This window comes from Vitis vinifera, chromosome 15 (assembly GCF_030704535.1).
Source record: "Vitis vinifera cultivar Pinot Noir 40024 chromosome 15, ASM3070453v1".
Classification (NCBI taxonomy): domain Eukaryota; kingdom Viridiplantae; phylum Streptophyta; class Magnoliopsida; order Vitales; family Vitaceae; genus Vitis; species Vitis vinifera.
Genome location: NC_081819.1, coordinates 23,376,570 through 23,402,069, shown reverse-complemented (window position 1 = coordinate 23,402,069; position 25,500 = coordinate 23,376,570). Strand labels below are relative to the sequence as shown.

General features: G+C 34.8%; 2 protein-coding genes and 1 pseudogene across 3 annotated transcripts; 2 read left to right on the top strand and 1 right to left on the bottom strand.

Annotated features, from left to right (window-relative positions):
* The first annotated feature begins 1,903 nt into the window (after positions 1-1,903).
* Positions 1,904-7,004, top strand: LOC100253349 ((+)-neomenthol dehydrogenase). 2 transcript variants are annotated; one of them, XM_010663433.3, is made up of 5 exons: positions 1,904-2,064; positions 2,167-2,410; positions 3,626-3,700; positions 5,718-5,897; positions 6,450-7,004. In XM_010663433.3, exons 1-5 carry the CDS (start codon positions 2,045-2,047, stop codon positions 6,825-6,827), a joined length of 897 nt encoding a protein of 298 aa, XP_010661735.1. In that variant the 5' UTR covers positions 1,904-2,044; the 3' UTR covers positions 6,828-7,004. The 2 variants fall into 2 exon arrangements, with proteins under 2 accessions (XP_010661735.1, XP_059599059.1); XM_059743076.1 differs by lacking the exon at positions 5,718-5,897 and having other exon boundaries at positions 1,921-2,064.
* Positions 7,005-15,510: 8,506 nt separating this feature from the next.
* On the top strand, positions 15,511-20,393 carry LOC104881941 (mediator of RNA polymerase II transcription subunit 12-like; annotated as a pseudogene).
* An 876-nt stretch (positions 20,394-21,269) lies between these two features.
* LOC104881906 (uncharacterized) lies at positions 21,270-23,602 on the bottom strand. The gene is made up of 5 exons (XM_010663432.3): positions 23,336-23,602; positions 23,206-23,258; positions 22,543-22,663; positions 22,177-22,412; positions 21,270-21,398 (listed from the first exon to the last, which is right to left on the bottom strand). Exons 1-5 carry the CDS (start codon positions 23,525-23,527, stop codon positions 21,377-21,379), a joined length of 624 nt encoding a protein of 207 aa, XP_010661734.1. The 5' UTR covers positions 23,528-23,602; the 3' UTR covers positions 21,270-21,376.
* Positions 23,603-25,500: the final 1,898 nt, after the last annotated feature.

The following is a 25,500-nucleotide window of genomic DNA, read 5'->3' as shown; positions in this document are numbered from 1 at the left end:
TCTCGTAAAATATTAAAGAAAGAAAAAAAATATTAAAAATTTTTTTTTTTTTATATTTGATTTCAACATGAAAAATACGAAAGAAAATCAAATATAATTAAAATTAATTAAAAATTTATATATTTTAAAATTATTTAATATATATATAATAAGTGAAATGAGTTTGAAATAATATATAAAATAATTTATTAATTTTAACTTTTTTTTTATTTTTCTTTACTTTTACTTTCTTTATACTTTTTCTCTCACATTTTTCAATAATCAAATATATTAGGGTTTAAGGAAATGTTTTTATCAAGGGAGGTGATGTGCTCTTGTATTAAAAATATTATTTGTTACAAATTTTCGTATATTAAAAATATTTATTACGAATTTGTGATGAACTTGATTCCCTTGAATAAAAAAGTTGGTGATTATAAGAGTAATTTTATCCAAATATACCACTTGAAATGATAATCTTGTTAGAACATGTGAGGAAACAAAATAATGTTTCAGAAAGTAATTTGTTCCTTGGAATTAGGAATGATTTTATTGGAGATATTTAAAATGTTCTTCTTTTATTATAGAATTAATGAAAAATTAAGAGTTTACTTGTTTGAAATGTTATAAATGTTTTCAATTGGAAGGGCTTATAAATCTTACAAATCTATAAAATTAGCTGAAATGATTTTTTAAGAATTATTCAGTAGGTGAGATTTTCAAAAATCCTTTATTGGTGATGGGCTCTGACTCTAAGATTACTACTCTTTTCCATGCAATTTCATTGGACAAATCATACCGTGGGTAGACCCGTTTGACTTCGATTCCTTCCACTTTTCATACGCTTTCATTTTTATGTAGTGTGGTGGACGGCCTCAACTAACTTAGAGGCTAGCGTATTTCTTCCTCTGTTGTGGCTTTCCTCAAAATTTCTATACCACAGGTGGAGTGGAGCCTATGGAGTCAAGAACTTTTAAATAAGATGTACTTTCTTTTTAATTGTAACAATTATATTACTTCTTTCAAATGCCTCTTAATTTGTATGGTCAAATTTAACAACTAATTATATCAATAGGATTATGTTATACTAAACTTTGAATTTGAGTTTTAACGTGCATGATTAAATTTGAATTGATGGAAAAAAGAAAAAAGAAAAAAAAAGTGCTGCTCTGGCCATATGAGCATTTTTAATGGGCAGCAGTTTCAAAAACAGAGGAAACCGCATCAGTACGTTGCCCCCCAGTCTTCCTAATCAAAATGGCTAGTTTGATTCCTCTGTTCTGCAATTTCGTATGGGCAAGTGTTGACTCTGATTTCTGTGCAATTTTATGATTACTTTCATTTGGGTATATGGGTATATGATGGATGGGCCCAATTGAAGTGACAGTTATCTTCTTCATTCATTTCTCTCTAACTTTAGCCAGCAATGCCGGTTCAGCGCTTATTTCTATCTCCCGTGACTCGCCTCTCTCCCCTTTTGTAGACTTATAGTTCATCAGAAACCCAATCTCACCGCTTGCACAAGGCCTTTTTAGGGCTATCATGAAATATAGATTGACTTAATGTAAGGGACATATTTAAGTATCGTTTTTCAAAGAATTCAAATTATGGTATGTTGCAATCTTATCTAGACTCCATGACCTCGGAGCCCCATAAAAAATAAAAAGGGATGGATTTACTCTTGAATTAACAAAAAAAAAAAAAAATCTTTTTAAACCCATAGACTTTTTCTTTAAAAGAAAAATACCATGTATTAAATATTTCCTTTACCTGTGTCTCACACCCACAACGATTTTGCTTTTGGGTCAAATATTCCTAATAAAAATCCAACTGCCATCAACAGCCGTAGTTATGATTTCTGCCTCGATCAATGGATTAAATGATGTGCGAATATCTATCTTTATAACAATTGAATTGACAAGTAAATCAGCGTTGCATTTACTTTTATGCCCATAAACTTCATTTTCGGGACAGAAAGTTGAAAAACTTCGCCAATATCTGTATAACAAAACTCAAAGCCAATCCAATTTTTCTGTCTTCACACACAAATCCTTTCTCAAAAACAATGGCCGAAGCAACAAAGAAGTTCTGGGTTTTTCCACCGTTGCCTTTTTTACAAGTTCTAAGTCTAAAGACGTATTATATCACACCCGTTTTGCTTGCTTTCTGATATTTTTTCTGTTTCAGGTATGCAGTTGTTACAGGAGCAAATAAAGGAATTGGGTTGGGAATATGTAGGGAGTTGGCAGCTAATGGGGTGACAGTGGTGCTAACAGCTAGAGATGAAAAGAGGGGTGTTGAAGCTCTTGAAAGCCTCAAAGGATCTGGTCTCTCTAATGTGATTTTTCATCAGCTTGATGTTGGGCAGCCTGCAAGTATTGCTTCCCTTGCGGATTTCATCAAAACCCAGTTTGGGAAGCTTGATATCTTGGTATTTTGGAAACCCCCATTTCTTGATCAATTTTCCATCGTTTTTTCTTGGTTCTTGTGGCAGACATAAGCATGGCATGCTCCTGAAAATCCCTGATCGATCCTTTCTAGCATACCCAATTGCACAATTACTCTATTACTCAATTCTTCCTTTGATTTTTCCTCCTTTTTGACGGGATATGTATGTATGTATGAATGTCTGTACCGATTTTGATGATACGTGAATATTGCCAGTTTCACATTCGGCTCTTGATTAGAACTTGAAAATGGGAATGATACATTGCTAAGTTTCAATTGGGCAGGTCTTGTGTACTGTCATAGACTACTGTATCTGATGCAACCACCAAAATGAACTGAACTACTTGAGATTCCCCCCTATTCTGTCTATTTATCATGTTAAAAACAATTAGGCTATTAGGCTATGTTTGGTTTTGGGAAAATGTAAGAAAAAGAAAATAAAGAGGAAAGGGAGAAGGAAAGAAAGGCTGAGGGGAAAATAAATTATTTTTATATATTTCTTTAAACCCTCTGTTTTATAAATATTAAATAATTTTAGAATGTATAAATTTTAAACTAATTTGATTTTATTTTGTATTTTCCATGTTGAAATCAAACATGAGAAAATGATTTCTTTAGCATTTTTTTTCTTTTCTTAATACTTTTCGAGAACCAATCATAGTCTTAGTTTTTGTTTGAAGAGAATTTTGAATTGTGTGTTTTGTAACTCATCACTGGTCAGGAAACAGTTAAGCCAATGCCGTATCCTTTCTCCTTGCCATCCCTTTAGGCCACACTGTACTGTTACTTAAATCCATCATATTAATCAACACATCACCCGATTTCTACTTTGGTTAATATCCTATATTATCATTGAACCAGTGCCCACTTTAGTTTCCTCGGTCCCATCATTCTCTCTCCTTTGATATACATCAGTATGGAGTTGCATGACTTCTTCAGGAAGGCTTTGTTAGTGAATTTAATTGATGTTTTAATAAAGTTAAAGCAACATGCACACACATGTGACATATGTATGCGCTACATGTTATCATCAAACTCTCCTATCCACATGATTCTTGAAAATTTTGAGATGAATCTCAGAATCAGTAATCTTATGTGTAATATTCTGAAAAGTATCGACTGACTTCCTTTTTTATCACTTTATTTTTTCAGTTTATGGTTAAAAATTGGATAATGAGAAATGTGGAATTCTGGACAGGTGAATAATGCAGGCGTAATTGGAATGATAGTAACAGATCCTGATGCTTTAAGATCAGCAATCGCTGCTGCTCAGGTAGGGTTTCATATGCAATTTCTTTATTTCTGGAAATCAGTTGTGGATGGAACTTCAAAGAAAGACCAGCTTTGAAATTATTTATTTATTTATTTATTGATGGGTAAATAAAGTAGGTATATAAAAAACACCCAGAAAGAGTGTAGCAAAGTGCATAGGAAGTATACAATGGTCACCAAAAGGGATAACCAAACAAGGGGGAACTACAAAAAACTACTCCCTCCCTTTGTCAAAACTCAACCATTCAACAAAATCAATTAAGAAAAGTTTCTTAAGAAAAGTGCTTTTTAGTCTTTAGTAGTTAGAATGCTCCTCATTTTCAAATGATCTTTAATTCTTTTTCTTTCTATATTGTCCAAAAAATGCACAAGAAGTTGCTTGACACAACTTCTTTCGTTTTTTTTCCCACAAAGCAACCATGTCATCCTAAGAGTCTCTCTAACCGTGAAAGATATCATCCAAGATATGTCAAACAAAAAAAAAAATTGTCATACAATCTTGTCCTTGTATAGTGAAAGGCCAACAACCATCCTTTCTTGGAAGGTAATCCAAAGTCAATATTTTTCCCTATCTTGCCTCCTAAGCCCAAGGAAAAAAAAAATTGCTTTAGATGGTACATAGGAGTTCCAAATGACTCCCATTGGAAAAGGAATTGATCTAGAGCAACTTTTAATTTTTAATAGTTATCAAAGTGTATATATATATAGTTTTCTAGGATGGGCCTTACAAGTCACTGCTAAATGATTATTGGGAGGGAGTAGCTTTTTACTGTCCCTTTTATTTTGAGCTTGCACCTTTCGCCGGTTGTTGTGTATGTCCTATATACTTTGGTATGCTCGTTTTAGCTCTCTTGTTATATAATACTCTATTTATCTATCCAAAAAAATAATAACATAGGGTATGTTTGTAAGCTATTTTCAAAGACAGTTTTTGGGTTTTAAAAACAAAAAACAAGAAAACATGTTTGGTAACTAGACAACAGAAAATGTTTTTTTTTTCTTAAAAATATAAAATAGTGTTTTTTGAGAATATCTTTCAATTGTTTTCACTTGTTTTTTGATGCCACTTTTTAAAAATAATGTTATAAATATGGAGAATAATTGAAAATAAGTCATTATAGTTAAAATTTATTTAAAAATAGGTTAAAAATATTTCAAATTCCCAAACAGTCTTTTGTTCAAAAATATCAATGAATAATTTTTAAGAATTAATTTTTAAAGTTATTTTTTAAAACACTTATCAAAGAGAGCCATATATTTTTCTTGATGATGAGTAAATTGTGGTCACCATGCAACTATGTTACATGGGTTCAGGTATGGGTATCTAGTGTGTGAATGTTTCTAGGTTTTTGATCCTTCACATTCAATTTTTATGATAAAGGGACGCAGCTGAAAAATGGTCCTAAATGGAACTTGGATATAATATAATAATGGGGAAAAAAATCAATTAGAAGCAAATTTTTTTAAAAAAATTCCTTTCTTTTCACTTTTATTTGGAAAAAAAGAAGTCAATACCAAAGCAAGGAGTATCCAACATGAATCCCACTATCACAACCTTGTTATGTCATGTTGACATGACCACATTGGGTTAAGATGGAGAGTCTAGACAACACAGCTGTAAGATGGTAAAATTACCCTAGAATCAAGTCCATCCGCATAACAATAGTTTTTTGGTTACGAGTTTTAAACAAAAACACAAGAGAATAAAAAGAAAACCAAATATATCCAAGAACTAGATGGTGGGATTTAGAAAGAAGTTCTTAAGATGAAATACAAAAATTGTGAAGAAGCAGAATGAAATAGAAACAATAGTGTATCAAAGCAAAGAAAGAAATTAGGATACTCAAAGGCAATATCTAGACCTTGTATGTACCACAATAGCATATTATTTTCATGGAACAAAGTGGAAATGGAAGTTCTCAAGCTAGATGGGAGATAAAAGGATCTAGAATGAATTGGTATAGCGGGTGTGTAATGGCTACCATGAGGATTGAGTTTTTCCTTTTTCTATGATGCAGGGAAGAATAGGAGAAGTCAATTGGAATGAAATAGTGATTCAGCCTTTGGAGATGGCAGAAGAATGCCTGAAAATAAACTATTATGGGCCAAAGAGGATGATTGAAGCACTAATGCCTCTTCTCCAGTTATCAGATTTGCCAAGGATTGTCAATGTTTCCTCCTCCGGTGGGAAGTTGCAGGTACAAAAATGATATTAACCCTCATTCAAAAATAAAATGTTGGCACTCATTTTTGATGTTCAACCAAGTTTAGAACTGGATGATTGGACTTGAAATTCAACAAAGTTGATAGGAAGCCATTTGATTCAATGGGAAACCAGATAGATTGCCTTGGTTAAGTCAACAGAGTCAAATCTGGTGGTGAACTTATTGAAGTTTTAGATTAACAAGAAATCTCCTGCTTGTTACATCTTGGTTTGTTTGGAAGAAAACCATATCAAGAGAAGGGATGATTGATGATGTCAGATTAGGGTACTTGTATGGAGATAATGCATGCTATGATAAGAGCTGTTGTGAATGATTAAGAATTCCTTCCCTTCTGTTTGTGTGAATTATTCAATCCTTTTTTCCTTTATTTCATAGAGGCCTTCTCTTTAGACAGCAGTGAAGAGGCTCCATGAATCATTTCCCAGTCACTTGATTTCTTTGGATTAGAAGTTTCTGTTTCCAAAATGGGAAATGTGTTTGCAATAAAGGCCTTCTTACATTGCCTTTCTTGCTGTGTTGTTCCAGAATATTCCAAATGAATGGGCAAAAGGAGTGTTAAGTGATGCTGAAAACCTTACAGAAGAGACAGTGATAGAGGTGTTGAACCAGTTTCTAAAAGATTTCAAAGAGGGGTTATTAGAAGCTAAGAGCTGGCCCACTTTTTTCTCTGCCTATAGAGTCTCGAAAGCAGCCTTGAATGCCTACACGAGGCTTCTGGCCAAGAAGTACCCGACTTTCTGCATCAACTGTGTCTGCCCTGGCTATGTCAAGACAGATATAAACTACAATAGTGGCATCTTAACTGTTGAGGAAGGCGCTGAAAGCCCTGTTAGATTGGCTCTGCTGCCTGATGGCGGGCCTTCTGGTCTATTCTTTGTTAGGAAGGAAGTGTCTGACTTCTAACTGAAAACGGTTCATTGCTAGATATGAAACAAGAGCAACATAGCATAGAGACTCTGTTTGTTGCTTTTCCTATGGCTTGCAACTTTGCATGAATCTTAGGCTAATACCTTCACCCAGAAATGCTTATGATCTTTTATATTGGATGGTCTATGAAGTACATGATAGACTGTTGACTTAGTTTTATGCATCGTCATATTTTATGTTTTTGGAGTTCATATGGTTTTGGCTGCTGAGGAAAATGAAGTTAAGTTTACGTGTTTATCAGCTCAACGAGTTGGGTTTATTTGAACCTGTCACATAATCGGTTTTACGGGGTTGGAAATATTTAGGCAGTTAAGAGTGCTTATGAGTTTTTGAGTGGTGTTAACAGCTAAAGATGACAAGAGGGGTAGTGAAACTCTTGAAAATATCAAAGGGTCTAGTGTTAGAAGGGCATGGTTTCGTTGGTTTTCTGAGACTTTATTCATCAAAATTGGACCGACTTTTTAATGATGGAAAAAGTTGAACCAATCTAATTTGATTAAGGTTTGATTTGGTCCGATTTAGATGAAAGTTAATTTAGACCCTAAATCAAAGTTTTTTAGAAAATTGCTTAAAGCCAACTTGGATTTAAAATCATAATATTTTTAGTACAAAATGTAAAAATGCTTTTAAAAATTAATTTAATCATAGTCTAAGAATAATAAATTATTTTAGAAGAAGCATGCAAAAAAAAATCATTAAATATTAAATAATTATATATAAATCTTTGAATGTTGTTTAGTTTGGGTTTTATTGATTTGAAAGCAAGAAAACTGAAATTCAAATTAACAAAATCAGTTTTTAAAATTATCTTTATGGTTATTGAAAATTGAATCCACAAAATCCATTTTTATAATTTGATTTTTAAACAGAAATAACCTTTAGGATTAGTCTCTTTAATATAACCTTTCATCAGCTTGGGTTATCTTGGTACCATGGAATACGCCCAACCCCCCACCCTTTTTTAATTTTCCTTTTTGGTAGCAGTCCTTTGGGCAAGATGGTTCTTGATTTTGTTTCAAATTGTCGCTCCCAACCACCCATTTTTCCTTCAATTTTTTTTATATAGTAATAATAGTAATTATTATTTATGAAAAGTGAGAAAAAATAGAAGAAAATAAATGTGAAAGAAAATAAAATATATAATTAAAATTAATAAATTATTTATACTTTTTAAAACTCATTTAACTTGTTTTTTATTTATTTATTTTTATTTATATAAAAATGAAATAAATTTAAAATATATGAATTTTTAATTAATTTTAAGTATATTTATTTTGCATGAAAAACCAAACGTAAAAAAAATTATATTTTAAAATATTTTGCCCATTGTAAAACGCTTGAAAAGTAGTATTTTCTGGAAAAAGAAAGCTAAATGCATTATTTTCAAAAGTCGGACTTGTACAAACTCACTCTGGGTGGTGTCAGGGCTGTTTGTTGGGAAATTGAAATCCATCTACCATGTATGTATGATTTTCACCTTTTCTTCGAAGGTAAGGTAAGTATCTTCCTCACCGAACTGTGCTTGTATCTCTAGTTAGGAGTTAGAAGTTAGGACCATGACAATATTGGATTTTTCTGTTCACTTTCTACATGTGGTGCCATTTTGTTGGATTTTTCTAACAAATGCTCTCCATAGCTCAGCCTGGTAAAAACATCTGAACTGGCAACAAAGACAGCCGGTAGTGGCATTTGTTCATCTTCTTTGAAGACCATGTCGGTTAATGAAAGTCAGAAAAGAAAATGAAACTACTTCTCTTTCTTTACCCTTGTACCCTTCATTTGGGGAGTTCTCTGTAACGCCCATGCATTTCTTTTAAGGGTAATTTAGGAAATTGTTATTAATAATTTAATTAATTGATTAATTAATTTAATAAAGTGGAAGAGGGGTAAAAGTGTAATTTTACGAATAAATACCCTAGGTATAAATTAGAAATTTTATTCTTTCCCTTCTTTTCTGAATAGAGTTCCTGTTCGCAGAATTCCAGAGAACGTAAGGTTGGAGTCAGATTTCAGGGTTGAAGAACAGATCTCTATAGGTAAGATTCTAACCCCTAGTTTAATATTTTAGATTCATTGATTAATTTCAAACACATTAGATATATTTTTTTTGGAAAACCCCAAATCTAGATTAGGGTTAGATTATTTTTTAATTCGTTTTAATATCAAATAGTGAAAATTTAATATTTTGATTTTAGTATTGGAATTTGGGAGATCTTAGTTTTATTAGAAAAAAAAAAAAAAATTCCTTGGAATATTTCGATTTTAGGTTAGGGTTAATTAAAAAAAAAAAAAAAAATTCTTAGAAGGTTTCGATTTTAGGTTAGGGTCAATTTTATTATAAAATAATAATAATAATAATAAAGGGCGTACGTGTACTGTGCTACCGGAAGCATGGAAAAAAAAAAAAAAAAAAAAAAAAAAGAAAAAGGGCGTGTGCACTGTGCTACTGGAAGCATGGAACAAAAAAAAAAAAACAAAAAAACAAAAGGGGCGTGTGCCCGGAAGCTCTTTTATATATATATAATGGATCATGAGGGCAATGAAAAAAAAAAAAAAAAATTTGCTTTTTGGTTTGGTGTACCCGAGGTTGAGTGGTTTGGAATTGGTTAATTAAATAATAATATTTAGTTTTAGATTTATAAATAAGATAATAGTAATAATGGTATTTTTGTAATAAATAGAATAAGAGATTTAGCAATATATATATATATATATATATATATATATATATATATATATAGAATTTTATAACGAAATAAAGTTATAATTTAATTAAATTAGTAATGTGTTATTAGAAACAAATTGGAAATTTATTAGTTTTATTTAAATAAGGAATAGATTAGTTAAATTATAAATAAATAGTAATAATTGTTTCTCTTATGTTATATTAGGTGAAGAGTAGATTATATTTTTTTTCAGAATTATTCTTCTCCCAAGCTTTCAAGGACTTCTTTTGAGGTAAGGGAAGTTAATGCAATATTTATAAAATTAAATTATTTTATATGTTATTTTGAATTGTGGAAAATAAAATTATATTTTGTTACCATGCATGGATCAAATTGTTTTGCACTAAATATTATGTTGGAATATTTTGTTTTATTTATGATACAAAATATGGAGATATTATGTTGTGTAAATTTGAATACTTGAACAAAAACATCACTCTGGTTTATTTGGCCCTTGTCAACGGGATATAATAGTTGACTATTGGGCCCTGTCAACGGGATATAATAGTTGACCTTTACATTTCATGGTGGGAATGTAATTGATTTGAACCCCAGCCTCTAGGGGTTTGGTTAGAGGTTACTAGTACTAGTAGTGTTTGGTTCCGTCCACCAGGAACAATTTGAGGCTAGCCACCCATTTGAAAAGTCCCACCTAACTGGGCATTTGACATTTGATAACCAGAGTAATGAAAAAAAAATTGAATGGATTTGATTGAGTCTGATGTGAAAGTGTTTGAATTTGATATGAAATTGGTTGGTTGAATTTTGAATATATTGGTATTTTTGGAACTCTGATATTTGATGAGAAAAAAAAAAATTGATATCTCCTATTTGAAATGAAAATATTTGATCCATGAATTGCATTAATATTCCTTATTGGGCTGTGAGCTCATTCCCAATTGTTGAAAATTTTCAGGTACTCTTAGTTCGGGTGAGGAGTGATGGCTAGGCTGAAAAATGGTCATCATTAGGATTTGACTTAGGATTTTATGTTGGATTTTGTTTAACTATTAGTTATGTTCATTTGGATTTTTTTGGTATTTGGAAGTTATTTGGAAATTGAATTTTGAGGATTTTAGATTTTGTTCCGCTACTCTGAACAGATATTTGGTAATTGGTAACATCTAGTTACAATATGATTGTTTGGGTCAGATTATACTTTAAGCCTTCGGGTTTGAGGTGTGAAATGACCGTCACGCCCTTGGAGTGGGTCTTGGGGCGTGACATTCTCAATCTTTTGATGATGTTTGAGCTCCTATCAAAGTGTACTTTTTTCGGTTAGTACTTAAAAGGCGTGGTGTGCGTGTGCCGTACACATTTTCAGAGAGTATTGTTCGTACTCAAATTCAATTTACTTGTATCCTTATACACTTAGTCATTAGTGGGAAGAGTGTAGAAGCTTCTAAAAATGCCTAGAGAAGTCCCCACATCTCTACACCCTAGTGAAAGGTATGAGAGGAGTCCAGAACTTTCTAAAGAATTCTAAAAGCTTCTTGTACATAGACTTGTACATAAATTAGTGTAGGAAGATCTAGAATGTTCTTGAATTGTAAAGAACCCTCCAAGGCTCTAGAGAGTTCCATTGGTGCCTATAAATAGGAGGGGGACTCATTTGGCCAAGACACCAAGCAAGTGAGTTTTCAAAACACTTATAAAGGCTTCCTAAAGTAATAAAAGCTTCCATTCTTTAAGAGTTGTTTACCACAACTTCTAAAGCTTTTAGGTCATGAGCATCTTAGCTTAGCAAACTAAGCACTGGGAGTCAGGCTGACTTAACAAGATCAAGTGTCTTGACTTGTCTAAGTGTTGCACGAGCTTAAGAAAAGACTAAGTCCGTGACAATTGGTATCAAAGCGCAGCTACGAAGCAGGCATAGTAAAGGAAAGCATGTCGGGCTCCAACGTTGAGGAAACTAGCGAGCAAACCCGTGGGAGGGAGACTGAGCCCACTACACGAGGTAGAGGCAGGAAGGATAAATCCCATGACACCATAGCCAACATGGAGGCAAGACTAGCCAAGGTGGAGCTAGCCATGGCGGATACCCGGGAATAGGTGGACTTGATCAAGCAAGGCATGGAGAAGGGTTTAGAGGATCTAAAGGAGCAGATCCAAGACCTTCGTGAGGGGGTGCTAGGTTCACAAGTTCAATCGGTGTCACACGAGGAGTTTATGTCCTTCCAAGACAAGGTCATGAACATGTTCGCTAGTGTGGAGTCAAGGGTGGAGGCCTTGGCTGCGCGCATAGAGGCCCGAGATCAGGAGATTCGACAAGAGTTGGTCATCTATAAGACTGTTGTATCAGCACGAGTCATGGCCACTCATGAGGCACCAAGGGTGGAGGTGCCTAAGCCACCCACGTTCAGTGGCAAGAGGGATGCTAAGGAGTTGGATAACTTCTTGTGGCACATGGAGAGCTACTTTGAGGTTATCGCACTGACGGATGAAGCTATTAAGGTACGCACCGCGACCCTCTACCTCACTGATAATGCTACTCTATGGTGGTGTCGGAGGTTTGCCGATATAGAAAAATAGACGTGTACCATAGATACATGGGATGCTTTTAAGCAAGAAATCAAAAGGCAATTCTACCCTGAAGATGTGGCCTATTTGGCAAGGAAAAATATGAAGCGTCTCAAGCACAGAGGCTCGATCCGTGAGTATGTCAAAGAGTTCTCTACACTTATGCTTGAGATATCCAACATGTCTGAGGAGGAGTTACTATTTAACTTCATGGACAACTTGCAAAGTTAGGCCAAGCAAGAGTTGATGAGACGCGATGTCCAAGACCTAGCCACGCCCATGGAGGTAGCAAAGTCCTTGGTGGAATATAAAAGGGGAGACTCCTCCAAGCCCAAGCCACAGTCGAAGGGTAGTCATGCTCAAAGTGGGGGAGACAAGGGATCAAGAGGGTACACCCCTAAGGAATGATCAAGTAAGACCTTTAGTGGCAAGGATGGTAAGGGCAAAAACAAGCGGAAGGAGTTCACGCTTAGGACCAACTGCTTCCTATGCAATGGTCCACACTGGGCACAGGACTGTCCTAAGAAGAAATGCCTAAATGCTATGATTGAGGAAAAAGAGGAGAGTAATGCTCATGTGGGATCATTACAACTCCTAAACGCCCTTAAGGCCAAGTCGGTGCCTAAGATGCCTCAAAACAAAGGGTTAATGTATGTAAAAACCTTTGTAAATGGGAAGGGCACCAAGACCCTAGTGGACACTAGTGCCACTCATAACTTTGTCTCAGAGGATGAGACAAAGAGGCTGGAGCTCCAAGCATCCAAAGAAGGAGGTTGGCTCAAGGCAGTTAATTTAGCTGCCAAGCCATCACATAGAGTAGCTCGCGAAGTGACCATGCACATCGGCTCACGGGAAGGAATGGTTGACTTCACAGTGGCACCCATGGACGACTTCAAAATGATACTAGGGATGGACTTCCTACAGAAGGTCAAGGCTATGCCACTACCCTTCCTACGCTTAATGGCTATCCTAGAGGAAGAGAAGCCATGCGTGGTCCCTACGATCACCGAAGGTTCACCCAAGACCCCTATGTTATTGGCTATGCAAGTAAAGAAGGGGTTAAAGAGGAAAGAGGTGACATACCTCGCCACTCTTAAGGAAGAAAATGATAAAAAGTCGGGAGAACCCATGCCTAAGGAAATCAAAAGAGTCCTTGATGAGTTCAAGGATGTGATGTTGCCTGAGTTGCCTAAAAGACTTCCTCCTAGGAGAGAGGAAGATCATAAGATCGAGTTGGAACCAGGAGCTAAGCCCTTTGCTATGGGGCCATATAGAATGGCGCCACCCGAGCTAGAGGAGCTAAGGAGACAACTTAAGGAGTTGCTGGACACAGGGTTCATTCAACCATCCAAGGCTCCCTATGGCGCGCCGGTCCTATTTCAAAAGAAACATGATGGGTCTTTACGGATGTGTATCAACTACTGAGCACTCAACAAGGTGACGATAAAGAACAAGTACCCTATTCCGCTCATCGCTGACTTGTTTGACCAACTTGGTAGTGCGAGATACTTCACGAAGTTGGACTTAAGGTCAAGCTACTACTAAGTAAGGATTGCGGAAGGGGACGAGTCAAAGACTACATGTGTGACCAGGTATGGCTCATACGAATTCTTAGTGATGCCCTTTGGCCTCACCAATGCCTCAGCAACGTTCTACACCCTCATGAATAAGATCTTCCACCCCTACTTAGACAAGTTCGTGGTGGTGTACCTGGATGACATAGTCATCTACAGTAACACCCTGAAAGAGCACGTAGAGCATTTAAGGAAGGTCTTCAAGATCCTAAGGTAGAATGAGCTACATGTGATGAAGGAGAAATGCTTATTTGCTAAGGAAGAAGTGAACTTCCTAGGGCATCGCATCAAGGATGGCAAACTGATGATGGATGATAGCAAAGTGAAAGTCATCCAAGAATGGGATGCACCAACCAAGGTACCTCAACTCAGATCTTTCCTTGGTTTATTTAATTACTACCAGCGATTCATCAAGGGCTATTCGGCAAGGGCATCTCTACTCACTGATCTTCTTAAGAAGAATAAGGCATGGGAATGAGACGAAATGTGCCAACAAGCCTTTAAGGATTTGAAGAAGGTTGTGACTGAGGAGCCGGTGTTGGCATTATCCAACCATACCAAGGTCTTTGAGGTACACACAGAAGCCTTAGACTTCGCTATTGGGAGAGTTCTTATGCAAGATAGGCACCCAATCGCCTTCGAGAGCCACAAGGTAAATGACACGGAGAAGCGCTATACAGTGCAGGAAAAGGAAATGATCGCCATCGTCCATTTCTTGCGCACCTAGAAACACTATCTTCTAGGGTCTCACTTCATAGTGAAGACCGATAATGTTGCCATCAGCTACTTCCAAACACAGAAGAAGCTGAGTCCTAAGCAAGCTAGGTGGCAAGACTTCCTGGTTGAGTTCGACCATACGCTGGAGTATAAGCCAAGAAGTGCTAATCATATGGTCAATGCCCTAAGTCGTAAGGCAGAGCTAGCATTTATGACGAGTTAGCCCCAAGGAGACATAATGGATCTTCTAAGGGAGGGGCTGCAACATGATTCAATGGCTAAGAGCCTCATCGCCCTGGCATTCAACAAGGGAAGACTAAGCGGTTCTGGGTGGAAGACGACCTACTCTACACTAAGGGGAGATGAATCTACATGCCTAAGTGGGGGAATATAAGGTGAAATCTGATTAAGAAGTGTCATGACACCAAGTGGGTTGGGCACCTTGGGCAATGACGCACAAGGGCACTACTCGAGTCGGCTTACTATTGGCCTCAAATATAGGATGAAGTTGAGGCCTATGTAAGGACTTGTCTTGTGTGCCAACAAGACAAGGTGGAACAAGGACAACCTAGAGGCCTATTGGAACCACTACCAATAGCAGAGCGCCTATGGGATAGCGTCACCATGGACTTCATCATCGGGCTACCCAAGTCAGAGGACAACGACTCTATCATAGTAGTAGTGGACAGGTTCTCTAAGTACACGACCTTCATTGCAACTCCTATTGACTGCATTGTGGAGGAGATGGTCAGGTTATTCTTAAATCACGTAGTCAAGTATTGGGGGTTGCCTAAGTATATTATTAGTGATCGCGATTCACGTTTCACTGGGAAGTTTTGGATAGAGTTCTTCAAGCTTATGGGTTTAGAGCTTCACTTCTCTACAAGCTTTCACCCACAAACAGATGGGTAGACTGAGAGGGTGAACGCCTTGCTAGAGCTATACTTGAGGCACTTCGTGAGTGCCAACCATAAGGATTGGGCTAAGTTGTTAGATATAGCCTAGTTCTCATACAACTTGCAAAGGAGTAAGGCAACCAATAAGAGCCCGTTTGAGCTAGCCATAGGGCAGCAACCCTTAACTCCTCACACATTAATGATAGGCTATATGGGGAGAAGTCCGATGGCTTTCAAGTTGGCAAAAGGATGGCACGAGCAAGCTAACATAGCACGCTCATACTTGGACAGGGCCACTAGGAAGATTAAGAAGTGGGCTGATAAGAAGCGATGTCACATAGAGTACAAGGCTGGAGACATGGTACTTGTCAAGCTCCTTCCTCAACAATTCAAATCATTAAGGCTAATGCATAAAGGCCTTGTAAGGAGGTATGAAGGACCATTCTCTATACTTAGGAAGGTCGCCAAGGTGTCCTATAAAGTTGAGTTACCACCAAGGTTGAAGATCCATCCTATCTTCCATGTGAGTTACTTGAAACCATATCACGAAGACAAGAATGATCCAAGCCGAGGGTTGTCTAAGAGGGCACCTACAACAGTCGTGACCTCCTATGACAAGGAGGTAGAACACATCATTGTAGACCGAGTCATCAGGAGATGAGGTGTGCCTCCTGCTACGGAGTACTTAGTGAAATGGAAGGGACTACTAGAGAGCGAGGCTAGCTGGGAGCCAGTAGATGCACTATGGCAATTCCAAGAGCAGATTGAGTAGTTTCGGGCAGAAGGTGCGACGAGGACGTCTGCAGCTCAGGTGAGGGAGAGTGTCACATGATGCTTCAAATGAGCCTCCCAATGGGTTTATATAGAGCCCAGGAAGCTTCTAGAGACTCCTACACTTAGCCATTAGTGGGAAGAGTGTAGAAGCTTTTAGAAATGTCTAGAGAAGTCTCCACATCTCTACACCCTGGTGGAAGGCATGAGAGGAGTCCAGGGCTTTCTAGAGAATTCTAAAAGCCTCTTGTACATAGATTAGTGTAGGAAGATCTAGAATGTTCTTGAATTGTAAGGAACCCTCCAAGGTTCTAGAGAGGTCCATTGGTGCCTATAAATTTGAAAGAAAGGGAGGGAGGGACGAGGGGGGGGGGGGGGGGGCTCATTTGGCCAAGACACCAAGCAAGTGAGTTCTCAAAGCACTTGTAAAGGCTTCCTTGAGTAATAAAAGTTTTCATTCTTTAAGAGTTGCCTACCACGACTTCTAAAGTTTTCCGGTTGTGAGCATCTTAGCCTAGCAAGCTAAGCATGGGGAGTCAGGCTGACTTAACAAGATCAAGTGTCTTGACTTGTCTAAGTGCCGCACGAGCTTAGGAAAAGACTAAGTCCGTGACACTATGCTTACTTAAGAAAGCTCTTGGAGAGCGATAAAGCCGTGTATTTGAGATAGCACTTGCAGTAGAAGCTTCGTTTGCTTTTGCTATAACTTTTGCTCTTGTAAAGGCTCCTCGTAGTCAGTTTCAGTTGTCTCCTGAAATTCATGATTCCAATGCATCCGTGTCAAATGAAATTCTGAATAACTCTGCCAAACTTGGGAGAGCTACCAAAATTTTAGCTGCTGCGTCAGCACTTGTTATTGGGGCAGTTATTCATGGAGTCATTAGCTTGGAGAGGATGGTAGCTGTCTTCAGGTTAAAGGAGGGCCTGGATGTTATTCAATTTATACGAAGTACACGATATAAGTCGAATGGGAATCCCAGGTCACTTGGGGCTTTTAAGGTGGATAATTCAGTTGAAGTTTGTGTGCATTGGTTTAGGCTGCTGATTGGGAACTGCAAAACTGTTTGTGATGGATTAGTTGTGGATCTCATGGGTGAACCATCTATAGTAGCTCTATCAAGGATGCAACGAACACTCCCTCTTAATTTAGTATTTCCGCCTGCATATTCAATATTTTCATTTGTTGTATGGAGGCCATTTATTCTTAATGCTAACATCACAAACCGTGAGGACATCCACCAATTGTATCAATCTTTAACAATGGCCATAAGCGATGCCACAAAGCATCTGCCTTTTCTGGATGTGTGTATGAGAGACACTCACAGTTTCTATGATCTTGTAGCTGTAGATGCCAGTGATTCTGAGTTTGCAGCCATGTTAGAGTTGAATGGTCCAGATCTGCACTTGAGAGCTATGACCTTTGTTCATCTACGTGCAAGGCTTTTCCTGAATGCCATCATTGATTGCAAAATGCCAAACACTTTATTCACACAAGATGATGTAAATTGGGTTTCTGAACATGCTGAATCGAAAGTTCCATATGCAGAAAATGAGACCAAGCTTCTGGATAAGCTAGTGCATATTTTAGATACCCTGCAACCTGCAAAATTTCATTGGCAATGGGTTGAGCTCAGGCTTTTGCTAAATGAACAAGCCCTTGTTGAAAAACTCAACAACCATGATGTGTCCTTAGCAGAGGCTATTCACTCTATCTCACCCAACCCTGAAAAAACTGTGGCTTCTATGAATGAGAACAACTTCATTCTGATCATTCTGACAAGGTTACTTGTCTGGCCTTATGCCGCAACCCTTTTCTCAGAGGTGGTGCACTTGTTTGGGAGGTCCTTGGCAGATTCAACGTTGTTGCAAGCTAAATGGATTTTTGGTAGGTCAAGATGTTCTATTTGGAAGGAAATCCATTAGACAACGACTTATTAATATTGCTGAGAGTAAAGGTCTCTCCACTAAGGTCCAGTTTTGGAAGCCATAGGGTTGGTCTTATTCTAGTTTGGATCCAGTTGCCACCAAGGGAGATAAGAAGAAATTCGAAGTCACTTCCCTTGAAGAAGGGGAGGTTGTAGAAGAAGGTACAGACTCCAAAAGATATGGAAAAGGGTCCTACCCAAATGTCTAACTTTGAAGGTTTCAATGTCAGCCAACAGCATGCAACTGAGAGAGCTCTTGTTGAATTGGTTCTTCCTTGCATAGATCAAAGCTCTGATGATTCACGCAATGCCTTTGCAAGTGATTTGATCAAGCAGAGGCATATTATTGAACAACAAATAAATACAGTTACTCGTGGGACAACTAAGCAGGCAGGAGCTGTTCTTTCTGGAGTTGAAGGTCCTGCAAACAAAGGCAATAAAAGGAAAGGTATGAGAGGCGGTAATCCTGGTTTAGCTAGGCGACCAACTGGAGTAGCTGATTCTGCACGACCCTCCCCTGCAGCATTGCGAGCTTCCATGGCACTGGGGTTGCAGTTCCTCCTAAGATTGCTTCCTATCATTTGTGCAGAAGGGTAATTATATGCTAACCCGTTAAAGCTTCTCTCAGTGCAATTCATTGAATACTGTGTGTTTTATCGGAAACACTTTGTCTTGTGGCTTGTTTGGTTTTACTGGAAATTGTTCCCATGTATGTTGGTCACAGATAACTCATTCTTGCTGTATAAGCTTGCTTTGGCCTTTTTGATCCACTAATAACCTAGTCATATGTTACAAACCTATGCAAATCTGCTGATTTTTCTTGTAGGTCACCTACAAGTTATTGGCTAACAAATGGACTTTTTTTTTTTGAAGTAATTGTGTAACGACCCGCTCCCAACTATGTAAATATTGTTTACTTTGGACCCAAAGGGGTCCTCACGGCTTTAAAATGCGTTTACTTGATTAAGATGAACCTCTACATGTATAGCACTAGGAACTTTCTCCCCTATTCGATGTGGGACAACACAAATTGGTTTATGCATGTGTGGTTGTGTTTGGCCATTTCTTCAAATTGTGAAGTACCTTCAGCGTAAAATTACAAAGGACAAGCATTTAAACAATTTATTGTCCTTGGTCAGGGAGCAATCACGAAACATGAGGCAAAGTCTTGCCTCAGTAATACTTATCTCTCCCTTTATTCCATGCAGAGTCCTCCCTCAAAGAGGGAGACAGAGTCACTGATGGAGGCTTCTACTGCTGCTTCTCTTGATTTATCTGGCAAAGTCTCTTTGATCGGCTGTTGTTGGTTCTCCATGGTTTGTTGAGCAGTTGTCAGCCGAGTTGGCTAAAGTCGAAGCCTGCCTCAAAGTCAACCACTGAATCTATCAAGGAATTTTCTGGATTTGATCGTGAGGGAGCAGAGAATTTATTCTATTATTTGTTGACATACTATTTGACATTATTTCATTGTTAATGAGCATACCCTTAAATTCTCTCGATGACAATTGTTTGACCATAGGGAATTGCCCGATTTCATGTATAGTTTTGTTTTTCTCCCTTCCTTTTTCGAACACTTTGTGTGCACGAACTTTTTAGTTCAACCTTCAAATCTTAAGGCAAAAAAAGGAAGAATGCTGAATGGTCTCTCTACATATCTTATTTATCGTGCAGAATGACTTGGATTGCATGCAATTGCATCCGCTGGCGTATCCAAGCTGCAATGCCAATTCTTGTCCCTTCTGGCCGGTGTTCCATCTCTTGCCAGCCACCATCTGTCTCCTCCGCCGCCCTTGCTTCACTTCAACCGAGCCTCTCATTTCCTGCATTCCACCCTGGAAATACAAACCAGTCTCAAAGGAATTCCAGTTCTTTGGTGCGACCTGGGAAACTAAAGAATATGCCGTTGCAGCAGGACCACGATATAGAAATTGATCCATGGAGGCAATTGGAAGACGGGGCAGGGGCCGGACCATCTTCAGGTAACACTGCTGTGATTGGCAGTGGTGACCACGCTAATCTTAGGGCATCTAAGTGGCTTAGAGGGACTGTGAGAGTGCGGCGAACAGACCTCACCTACATTGGTGCCGCGGATGATGACAGCTGATCTTATGGTTAACTTCCATTCTTGATTGGTCCACAATGAGCAAATCCCTCATCAGGTGGTTATAATCTTGTGCTTGCCCTTCTTGCCCTACGACGGTGAAGGGAGTTGTGAGGGACATTCTCTCTCGACGGAGGAGGGGGCTCTATAGGAGGAGAGAAATGTGAAGATGTTCTCCAGCAGTCCGCTTCCGACCTGGCCTGGCCTGCTCGACTACTGACCGCCCTTTTGATCACCTCTTACTTTCTGTAGTTTTTTTTTATATATGGCGCAGGATCATTTTATAATTTTTATTACATGTAGACTTGAAGATGAGGTCTTCTACTTAATCTCCTAACACTCACAATGCAAGAGTCTCTCCTAACAATCACAATGCAAGAGCCTCCCTCTACCATACTAGCGTATGGGTTGAGGCAAATTAGGGTCTCTTTAGCAGTGCTTTTAGAAAGCACTTCTAGTATAAGAAACGCTTTTGAAAAAGTACTTTGCCTGGAAACATTTGTAAAGAAAACGGTCTCTCTAAAAGCAATTTGAATGAAGATACTGTGGAACACACTCTTACTAGTTTTCTTGAAGGAGAAATGGATGCTAAAGTTAATAGGACTTTTTGTGAGCAACAACCTTATTTTAGAGGTTATATTTGATAAGTAGTGTCCCAATAAAAACGTTAAGGTTAAGGAAAGAAAGAAATGTTAAGTTTTTTTATATTTGGTTTTACTATAGAAAATATAAAAGAAAATTAAATATAATTAAAATTTTATATATTTTAAATTTATTTAAATGAGAAATATAAAAATGAGTGATTTTAGGAAGTGTTTTCAATTTTTTTAACAAAATTTTTATTTTTTAAATATTAAAAATATTTAAAATACATTTCAAAATCACTATCAAATATATTCTAAAATCATTATCAAACAACTCTAAATAAATCGATATTTTTTTTATAGTAGAATAATAATTCAATAGTTTCTTTAAAAAGCATATTGATGCCCAATGTTACATATATAGCATTACTTTTTCAATTACTCAATGCTACATGCAAAATTTAAGAATAAAATAAAATAAAAATAAAAGATGAGAAATGCAAAATTGGAATGAATGGAAGAGGCGATAAAATCCATTCATTGGACCTCTCATTTGATTATTTATTTATGCTTCAGTCAATCCCATTCCCACATCAAGAAAGAGTCCAAAAACAAAATAAAATTTATTGAAGTAAATCCACTACTTCTTCGCTAATGGCAAAATAAAATTTATTGAAGGAATTCCACTACTTCTCTAATTGCTTCACGAACTCACGGAATGGAATTGGACAATCTGAAATCAAGAACGTCATTGTTATCAAATATAATACAAATATATTGTAAGATGTAAAAGGCTTAAGGAAAGGTTTTTTTTTTTTTTAATTCTTAAAAAAAATGATAAAATCCTTTTTTTTTATAAAAAAAATCCTATTTTGAAGAGAGGATTTTAATATTTAAAGGGTTGTATTTTTGTAAATATATTTTAAAAACTATTTTTAAAAATAATATTATTTAAATAAAAAATTTTACAAAAAATCAAGTATGCTAAAATTGGTTTTTTTTTTTTTAATTCTTAAAAAAAAAATGATAAAATCCTTTTTTTTTAAAAAAAAAAATCCTATTTTGAAGAGAGGATTTTAATATTTAAAGGGTTGTATTTTTGTAAATATATTTTAAAAACTATTTTTAAAAATAATATTATTTAAATAAAAAATTTTACAAAAAATCAAGTATGCTAAAATTTCACTAAAAGTTATATATTTTAAAAACAAATATTCAAATTTCAAATAATGCAAAGTAAGATGAGAATGACATATATATATATATATATATATATAATAGTTGGTTTGAAAATATTTTTTAAAAGTACTTTTTAAGTAAAAACGGTTTTTGAAAAAGAAATTAGAAGTTAGACAAAATTAAGGATACACTTTTAAAAAAATTAAAAAATCAATTATAATATTTCATAAAAAAATATTTAAAATGATTCTTTTAAAAATATTTTTAAAAAAATCATTTTCATTAAAACTATCTAAAAAAAATTATTATCCAACACACCCTAAATAACTTACACTGCATTCAGAATGAAGTGTCCAACGTCGAGGTGTATGTCTTCATCACTGCTCCAATATGTCTCTTCAGTATCACTGGAACTGTCACTGCTCCAGTCTGTGTCTTCAGTATCACTGCTCCAATATGTGTCTTCATCACTGCTCCAATAATATGCGTCTTCATCTTTCCAGTCTGTGTCTTCATCACTGTTCCAGTCTGTGTATAGGTCTTCATCATTGTTCCGGTCCACATGGAACTAAAAGGAATTTTTAAAATAACATAAGAAATTATTTGCTTGAAATTTAAAATATTACAAAAAATTTAAATAATATATAAAAATAATTTATTAAATTTATTGAAATATAACAAAAAAGAAACATATATACCACTTGGAAGCCAGCTAACACACGACATGGAATGCAGACCACTCTCAATAACAGTATTGATTTTCCATTGGAGAGATGGGCAGTATGAAAACTTCTAGGCCCTTGGATCTCCAAATTTGCCCTATATATATATATATATAATAAATCAAATGTAATAGTGAGAAAAATATTATCTCAATTCTCCCCAAAAGAAAATATAACATGGATTAAATTATGTTTGGTTTTGGAAAAAATTGAAGGAAAGTATAAGAAAAAAATAGAGAAAAATAAAAAAAGTTAAAAAAATAAAAAATAAATCTAAAATCAACAAGTTATTTTTATATTCTTTTTCAAACTAATTTCTCTTATTTTCTTTTATTACATAAATATAAAATAATTTTAAAATACATAATTTTTTTTCCATTCCTTAGAACCAAACATACCTTAAGAAAAATAAAGAAAAAAAAATCTCATAATATTCAATTTTTTTTTAAAAAAAATCTTTTTTATGTTTGGTATTCTATGTAAGGTATTAAAATAAAGATTTAAAAAAAAAACTCATTTTTTTGGTTTTAACATATAAAAAATAATTTATTAATTTTAAATATATTTTAATTTATTCTTTTATGAAAATTAAAGAGAGCCTAAATTAAAAATGAAGGAAAGAAAAAAAAAACAACTTACCCTTCTTTAACATGATAACAATTTGGATAGGGTTCCCCATCGAGGCCATTCACCTAAAAATATAATAAAATAAATCATAAATGGCAGAAAAAATAAATACCAAGAAAGTAAAAGAATGTAGAGACATTACCTTCTGTATGGGGTGAGTCGAAGTAGAGGAGAAGGGGGTTCTACAATTCCTACATGCCAAAATTTTGACGCGTCTCCATTCAGTTCCATACGGTTTGTTTGGTCTCTTTGCCTTTCTTTTTCCTAATATCCCCTGCAACATTCCCTGAAAAACACCCACGCTGAGTTCAGGCTGGCTAAGGAACAAGACCATTTCTGATATATGGAAAAAGAAGAAAGAAAAACACAAAACCCAAAGATTAAAATGAATGGTGGGGAGAATATAAGCTTGAATTTTATATCTTGGAGTTTTATTTTGAAAGTATTTTTATTCAAAATAAGGATAATTATGAATTTTTTTAAAAAAAATTATTTCTTCTTATCCAAAAATATTACTTTGAATAAATCTCCATTAAAATATTGATGAAATTTGACTTCTAATCTCCTTTATCTTCTCTATTTTGATTTTGAAACCATAGTTTTAGGAATTTGAATGTATTTTTATTCAAAATAAGGATAATTATGAAATTTCAATGTGTTAACTTCTCCTGAATAGTTTTGAATATTTGGGTTAGAATAACCGATAAAAGAAAAAGAAAAAATCTATTATGTGTTTGGATTCGGATGTGAAGGAAAAATTTTCGTTTTTGAGAAAAAAAATGAAAAAGAAAACATGGTTGTTGATGTTCCGGGTTTTTGAAAAATTTCACAAGAATAGAGTATTTTTTTAAGAATATATTTTAATTATTTTTAAAAATGATTTTAAAATATAATTATATAAATACGGGGAATAATTTAAAAATAAAATACTTATAAATATTTGAAAACATAAAAAATGTTGAAAATATTCTAAAATTATGTTTACTAATTGCTTTTAAAAATTGTTTTGGAAAATAAATTTAAAAAACTGTTCTTTGATGTTGTTTATAACAAAAGTATGTTTGTGAATATTTTAAATAGGGTCTAAGTTTTTAAACAAATTGGATCGTTGGACCAAACTTTTTAATACTTGTTTTTAAAAACTATTTTTTATTTTTTAACTTAAAAATTGTTTTTTAAAAACAAATTTCAGAAAACATGATCACATGGATTCATGTTTTCCTTTTATTTTTAAAAACTTGTTAAAACAACTTCCACTTATTTTTTAAAAATTATTCTCTTTTTCACTTTATTTTTAAAAATTATTTATAGATAACATCAGTCAAATAGTATTAAAAGTTTTTTAAAACAATTTTTTATTAATAAAAACAAAAAACCATTTTTAAATCATATGGCCAAACATGCTTTATTTTAGAAAATATTAAGAGCTTTTCCCAATAAATTTTTTTAATAATCTTCTCCAAATATACTTTTATTCTAAAAAACATTATGAACCTATTTGTGAATTATATTTAAAAATAGTTTTTTGTTTTTTTAAAATAAAAAAATGTTTTTAGATTTATTTAGCAGAAATAATTTTCTAAAATTCATTTAAAAAATAAGGTATTTTCAAAGAATATATTTTAATTATTTTAAGTTTTCTTCACTTATTTTTTATTTATTGTTTTTAAAAATAATTGTAGAATGATTTAAAGTATATAGAAGGAAAAAAGAGCCACAAGTGCCACTTGAATATTGGTCGATAGGACCTTTGAAAAGGGTGCTCACTTAGAATATTTTCATTTTAGGAGACCACAAAAGGGATATCCACGACTTCACACCTTTTTTTTTTGTTTTAAATTGTTGCATATTTTTTCTAAGTCCCAAATAGTAATAATCTAAGTCCCAAATAGTCATGTTTTTTAAAACTTGTTTTTAAAAAAACATGGGTAAATGGGTTTATAGTTTCCTTTTGTTTTTAAAAATTGGTGAAAATAATTTCTAATTCTTTAAAAATTATTTTATATTTTACTTTATTTTTAAAAATTGTTTTCAAATAACAACAATCAAACAATATTAAAAAAATTTAAAAACAATTTTCTATTTTTTAAAAATAAAAAACTATTTTTAAATCATACGACAAAACAAATTCTTATTTTTCTACCATCATAACAGAGAATAATTGAGATTGTTTGAGTAATTCATATAATTGTTAGAAAGGAAAATATACATATTAACAACAAGCTTAATTCTAGCACAGGATAAATCGACTACAAAAATATTTATCCACTTATAATGGAGTTACATTTATAGAAATATAAATTGAAT